We start from the raw sequence: 7503 nt of genomic DNA, 5'->3' as shown, positions 1-7503 counted from the left end.
GTGACCATGGAGGTGGACAAGTAGGAAGAGGCCTCCAGGAAGTCGCTTTCGCTGCCAACAGTTGTGGGCCGGGACCCCCATTTAGTCCCTACGTCGGGGTCCTGAAGCCAGCTGGAAAATCTGGCCTAATGTTTCAAGTGGAAGACCTTGTCAGAGGGTCTACGGATAGGGTCATTGATCTTAAAGGTTAACGCTGTTTCTCTGTCCACAGATGCTGCCTGAACTGCCATGTTCCCAGCATGTTCTCACATTAATTTGGTGGTTGGTACACAGAAGACTATGTTTGGAATTATTGTCTTCACGTTTTTCTAATCCTCTTGTTGCCTAAAATGGTGACGTGCTTCCCTGAGGGATTTGTTAAGTAATTTGTTGATTTTCAACGGAGTTTGAAATCGATTTGTTGCTAATTAACGCAGATTTCATGGACGTAGCAATAGCGTATAAAAACAATCATCATACTCTCAACTGAGGACAGTTACTTTCACCATTAACAATGTGTTGTTGCTTCCTTTTTGTGTTATTTTCTGCTCTTGCCTTGGCACGGTCGAGTAATGAACAGACTTGCAAACGCTGGGGGATGTTTGATTTGCTCGGTTTGTCTAAGGATGGAGACATGACATTGGGCGGAATTTTTGGGATTCATTACCATGTTGAGCATCCAGAACTTTCTTTTGTCAATCAACCAGAGCCGCCAAAATGCGTAAGGTTGGGGGACGCCATTACTTAAACTAGTTGCACCATTTTGCTCATTAAATTGGAAAATACCTTAACTCGTGCTGTTTCGCATTGCTTTCCATACTACATAATGAAATTAATGTACGAATGTAGCAATGTAAGAGAAATGTTATTCTATGCATACGGCGTTTTTCACGGTCTCGTCCCGAAGCGCTTTAGCGGCCAGTTACGTACTTTTGGAGTGTAGTCACTGTTATAATGTAACAAATGCAGCACACAATTTAAGTACACCAAGCTCCCAGATTCAGCATTGTGATAATGACCCGATAATCTGTTTTAGTATTATTGGATGAGGGATAATTGTTGGTCGAGGCATGGTAAGAACTCCTTTGTTCTCTTTGAAATACTGCGATTGGACCTGAGAAGGCAGATGGGGCCTCTGTTTAATGCCTCATCCGGAAGAAGGCACCTCCCCAGTGTCGCGCTGAATGCCATCTTAGATTTTGGGCTCAAGTCTCTGGAATGGGGCATGAATCCATGATCTTCTGAATCGGAAGGGACTTACTTAAATCGCGCAGGTGGAGTCCCAGTGAAGAAAGTGTGTACTTGGTGTTTTTTTTTACAGCGTTTTTGTGTCTTTCCTGCAGCTTTCGGTTCAGACCTTTCCGTTTTGCACTGGCGATGATCTATGCAATAGATGAAATAAATAAGGACACAATGCTTCTTCCCGGTGTTACACTGGGCTACCGCATATACGATTCTTGTAACTTACCTGTATTATCGCTAAAAGCAGCCTTTGAGTTTCTAAACAAACCGGAGGAAACCGCGTCTTTTAACTGCAATCGCTCCTCTATGGTTTCTGCTGTTGTTGCTGATTCTGGATCCACACAGTCTTTAGCAATAGCACCTTCAATCGGTTCGTTTAGAATTCCTATGGTAAGATCCGGCGTTTAATAATATTTCTTCGAGCATGCGTAGTAACCGAAGTTACGTTTGCACAATGTGAGACTTTATGTTTCGTATAATGCACTATCAATAACATTTTCGGAACGTTATCCAATAATTCAAAACAGACTACATTCTTCGGTAACCTTCCTATTACAATGCTAATTCAGATATACAGTCTATCGAATACAATTATTGTTGATTCACTGCTCTTTGAGTCAGTATATCTATAGTATCATCAGTGGGCTACTGCGTCACGTTTTTCGCCGACAGTGCTTCGAAATTCTGACTTATGAAACTTGAGATGATTATAAGAAAATATGGCTAAAAACTGTCGAAATATTTCTCAGTTGGTAAATTTAAATTAACGCTGTAATTGCACTTACTATATATACAGAATGATGCGTTTGCAAAATAATTAAACCAACTAATTTATCATAGCTTTCCTTTTGTGCAACTCTTCGCCAGCAATTTGATGGGTTTTATCATAAACTCTTAGTTTACTTCACTTATGGGTAAGCAATCCAGCCATTAACAAACTCAGATAAGTCTAAAACCTGTTACCTATCAAAGCTTAATATGTTATGACATTGGTCCGTCTTCCCTTTTAACTAATACCTTTACCCATTTACTTGAAACCGTTAATGTTAAAATCACCGCATGGAGAAACTTTAGGGCTGATTACGAGTTGGGGTGCTCTCGCCGTTGAACTATATTTTAAAATAAAAACAGGAAAATGTTGAAGACGCTCAGCAGGTCAGGCAGTATCTGTGGAGAGCGAAACAGAGGATAAAGATTGACGACTTTTCATGGTTTAAAGGCCATTTAAAGTAAGCGATCCTATGGTAATATTCGGGGGGGGGGGGTGGGGGGTGGGTGGGGAAAGGTTTCGACTTATATTCACGCCACAGGCCTCGGTAAACGGACACTAACAGCAGTAGTATTTAGCCTAGTGCAGGCTTCGCTCAGTATTGGATTCCTCTCCACCAGCTTCAAAACTAAACTAAAATCGTTTTGACTTTAGCAGGGGGAAGCGCAGTACACGAGATACCTTTTGATCGGAGAAAGGGCAGAAGTAAATCCTAAAAGAGGAAAAAAACTGAGAAAAACATCCTTACAATTTGACAGATGCTATTGTGTTATCAGCTCCACGGTAGAAGTCGAAGAGCAAAGGAATAGCCGAGAGAACTACTCCACGAAGCTCTGAAATTAGCGAGTTGTAAAATTGAAAGATAAATGAGGATTAGTAGATTACTAATGAAATAAACCCAGAACCCGCCCAGCAACAATCAAAAAAGTAAATGGAATGCTACCAAAGCACTATGTTGGAAGTTGAAAGATGTCTCACTTAAACTATACAGTGTTTTGCAAAATGGCACTTTGAACATCGGGTTCAACTCTGCTCACTGGGGCACATGTGATTCATGCCCCGGAGGTGGTGTGGCTTTAATTTGGCTCTCGAGACCCGAGGAAATGCTGCAAAGTTGTCTTTCACAGGGTTGGAAGAGGTGTGATTAAGATATAAGAGAAGGTTTGGGGGTAATTTTACTTGTGGGCGATAGTGTAAAGCCGGACATATAGAATTAGTCTACATTGACTTCAAAAGGAAGGGACATCAGGCGAGGTGTATATTGGCCGTTAATACTACATCGTCCAAAGTTAAAATTGTCCCCAGGTAACCTGTATGATATTATGATGTTATTCAAGTTAAATTGTGGGAATTGGACATTGTGAACTTGTTCAAGCTGAAGAAAGGCAAATCAAGAAAGATGAATCGGTGGAAGCGACTGGGAGTGGATAATTGAGACGGAAGTTTCGGACTTATTTAATAAATCGTTGATATGTTTAGGGCGATCATTTTGCTCTCTTGAAGCACGGAACGAGTTGGATGCCATGCTCTTGCTAACTGGTATCTATCTCGTGATATCGTGAACAACGACACATAATAATTATTATCGAAACACTAATATTTTCGTTTTATTTTCGACAGGTTAGCTACTTTTCTACCTGTGCGTGCCTGAGCAACAGAAAGGAATATCCATCATTTTTTAGAACAATACCGAGTGATTATTATCAGGCCAGAGCATTAGCCCAGCTCGTGAAACGTTTCGGGTGGACTTGGATTGGGACAGTTAAAAGCGACGACGACTATGGAAACTTTGGAATGCAAGCATTCATAGAAGTAGTCCAACAGTTAGGCGTTTGTATTGCTTTCTCCGAGTCGTTTCATAAAACATACTCCAGGGACATGTTACTGAAAACCATAGAGACGATCAAAACTTCTTCTACAAAAGTTATCGTTGCTTTTGTCGGCGAATCAAACATGGGTATTATACTAAAGGAAATTGTAAGGCAAAATGTCACCGGCATACAATGGATTGGAAGTGAATCATGGGTTTCCACGTTAATTCTTCCGCCGGAAGAAAGTAAAATGATTGCTTCTGGTTCAATTGGAGTTGCAATTCCTAAAGTCCGCATACCAGAGTTGAGAGAATTTCTAATGCAAGTTCACCCATCCTTATATCCAGGGAATCTCTTAATGAAAAAGTTTTGGGAAACCTGTTTCGACTGTACTCTGAGTACAGAAAACAAAACAGATCCTCGAAAAACTCAATCGCGACTTAAGGAATGCACAGGGAGAGAGAATTTACAAGATATACAAAATGAATTTACCGATGTATCTCAATACAGAGTTACTTACAACGTATACAAAGCAACTTACGCTATAGCTCATGCACTTCACAACATGATGTCATGTGAAACTGGCAAAGGCCCTTTCTCCAACAGGAGCTGTGCAAATATTGCCAATTTTCAACCGTGGCAGGTGAGGAATATTCAATGTGGTTTACGAACGATAAAACAGTATACGTATTTCATATATATACCCAATGTGGCAGAATTTGTAGTTGAACGTTTATAAATATTGATCTGTGCTTCGATCTTTGTTTAAAGCTACTGCATTACATGAGTACAATGAATTTCGTAACCAAGATTGGCGAAAAGGTTTATTTTGACGAAAATGGAGACTCTGTCGCGACATATGACATTGTAAACTGGCAACCAAATGCCCTTGGTGTCATTGACATTGTAAATGTTGGGCACTATGATGGATCTGCTTCTTCAGGAGAAGAATTTACGATAACCGAAGAGGCAATTGTATGGAGTGGAGATCAGAGGACGGTAAGATTTTTCTTTGGGGAAAGGGTGGGGGGAGGGGGGGGGGGTGTTGGGGGGAGGGGAGAATCGAACAGTAGCGGATCATCCGCCCCATTCTAGACGTTGCCTGATTTTCACTTCCATTCACTGCAACGGAAAAGGAAATCGGTTAGTATGTAAAACAGGCGACCCATCCGCTGCCATCAAAATTTTAGCGCTAGAAATGAAATTTTATAACAGCGGACACTTTAAATGGGAAGAATTCTTCAGTGGTAAGGTCGCTCAGTTTGATGAGTGTAGAATGAGTAAAGTGAAAATTTGCCAAGTTTTATGTTTGAACTTTAACAAAGGAAACTATGTGGGCCTATAATAACTGAAGTGGTTTAATATCGAAAAGATGTATGGTAATACATTTTAGGAACAATAGTGAAGAATATAAATATATCTTAAATGACACTTACTGAATGCATGGAATCCCGGTGTGATGAAATCAAGGTACTGAAAAGTGGGTTAACATGCTAAAAAAAAGGCTGTTCAGAATACAAACGGACAATTTGGATTTATATCGAGAGACATTAGGGTATAAATTCGTCTTAGGCACGAACACGATTTATGTTTTCACAAACTGGTTTCCATTTTAGCCATTAAACTACATTACTACCCAAAACCTTCGATTTTATTTACATTTGTTCCTTCTTATCTACTTCAATAATTAAAGAAGTAAAGCAAGGGCACAACATGAATGTTATAATGAGAATCGTGAATTTACTGAGTAATGTTATGCTTCTGTAACTGCAAGTCTATCTCAGACACTTCAAAGTGGCTTTCAATTTGGACATAATTACATCACAAGGCATAATATTTATTTAAAAATCGAATCTTAATAAAATTAATACAAACAGCTGTTGCCACGTACAACGGATTTGAATTCTATAAATTTGTCATATAGAAATGTTAGTATTGCTGGAACATCGTATTCATCTTCATAACCAGGTTCCTAAAGCTGTTTGCTCTGAAAGCTGTCATCAAGGAACAAGGAAAGCAGGAAGAAAAGGACAACCCATATGTTGTTTTGATTGCATACAATGCGCACAAGGTGAAATTAGTAACACAACTGGTAAGAAAAACACCATTTGTAGTAATAAAAACAGAAAATTATGGAAATACTCAGCAGGTCAGACAGCACTGTGGAGAGAGAAGCAGAATTAACATTTCATGATGAAAGGTCACTGACCTGAAAGGTTAATTCTGCTTCTCACTCCACAGATGCTGCCTGACCTGCTGAGTACTTCCAGCTTTTTCTATTTTTATTTCATATTTCCGGCAACTGCAGTATTTTGCTTTTATTATACCATTGTTTGTCGCATTGCAATTTTTGCTACTGTGGGTTTAATATTTTCTTTCCACAATGATCAAGTTTTGTGTTACATTACAGATTCCGTCTATTGCATAAAATGTCCATTGGAATTCAAGTCTAATGAACGGCGCGACCAGTGCATCCGGAAGGAAATTGAGTTTCTTTCCTTTTCAGAGACCATGGGAATCATTCTGGTGACACTGGCATTGCTTGGAACCTGCACCACCATCAGTGTATTCGCAATATTCTATTTTCACAGACACACTCCAATTGTGAAAGCTAACAACTCTGAGTTAAGCTTTCTACTTCTTTTTGCATTGTCACTTTGTTTTCTGTGTTCAATTACATTCATCGGTGAACCTTCAGTCTGGTCGTGTATGCTATGTCACACAGCTTTTGGTGTTATATTTGTTCTTTGCATATCCTGTATGTTGAGCAAAACAATTGTTGTTGTCATGGCATTCAAAGCAACCTTTCCGAGCAATAATAGGATGAAGTGGTTTGGGCCTACACAACAACGGCTGACTGTTTATATCCTTACACTGGTACAATGTGTAATATGCACAGTCTGGTTAGTTATATGTCCGCCTTACCCTTTGAAAAATACTACTTATTTTAATGAGATAATTGTGTTTGAATGCAATGTAGGATCTTCTGTAGCTTTTTATAGTGTACTTGGTTATATTGGAATTCTGTCCTGTATTTGTTTTGTAGTTGCTTTTCTAGCTCGCCATCTTCCAGATAACTTCAATGAAGCTAAACACATAACGTTTAGTATGCTTATCTTTTGCGCAGTTTGGATAACCTTCATTCCAGCTTATATAAGCTCTCCAGGGAAATATGCTGTGGCCGTAGAAGTATTTGCTATTTTGGCCTCCAGCTTTGGTCTACTTGTTTGCATTTTTGCTCCAAAATGTTATATCATCCTACTGAAAAAGGAGAGGAATACAAAGAAGCACATGATGGGCGCAGGGGCTTCCAAAACGTTGTGACAACTTTCGTAAATGAGGCGATGACATTTTAATAGGAAATTAATTGAGCATAAGGACAGTGAATGGAAATAAACTGGGCAAAGATGTAAAACGGAATGCCGATTCGCTATCACCCGTTTTACATTGTCGCACAAAGTCAAAATGGCCCGCAGTAAGGGGAATGACGTGGCTGGGGTTGATAGTGTGAAACGGACCAAATTGATTCAGCCAGTTATATATCTCTGTCCATTTTCATTTAATCGAAATTTTACACAACTGACCAAAGTCACAATTAGTTCCCACCCCACGCCTTGAATATTGTTTTATTTCTTTATTGCTAGAATTTTCAACTGGCCACTTGTTTTATAATGCATATTATTCAATTCAGATTCGATTCTG

The 7503-nt window shown here is 39.4% G+C and overlaps 1 protein-coding gene across 1 annotated transcript; it reads left to right on the top strand.

Annotated features, from left to right (window-relative positions):
* The first annotated feature begins 565 nt into the window (after positions 1-565).
* Positions 566-7125, top strand: LOC137374954 (extracellular calcium-sensing receptor-like). The gene is made up of 6 exons (XM_068041567.1): positions 566-705; positions 1323-1611; positions 3611-4444; positions 4573-4800; positions 5770-5893; positions 6212-7125. Exons 1-6 carry the CDS (start codon positions 578-580, stop codon positions 7123-7125), a joined length of 2517 nt encoding a protein of 838 aa, XP_067897668.1. The 5' UTR covers positions 566-577.
* Positions 7126-7503: the final 378 nt, after the last annotated feature.

The sequence above is a fragment of the Heterodontus francisci genome, chromosome 11 (assembly GCF_036365525.1).
Source record: "Heterodontus francisci isolate sHetFra1 chromosome 11, sHetFra1.hap1, whole genome shotgun sequence".
Classification (NCBI taxonomy): domain Eukaryota; kingdom Metazoa; phylum Chordata; class Chondrichthyes; order Heterodontiformes; family Heterodontidae; genus Heterodontus; species Heterodontus francisci.
Note: the sequence above shows the minus strand (reverse complement) of the source record. Positions and strands in the feature narration are given on the sequence as shown.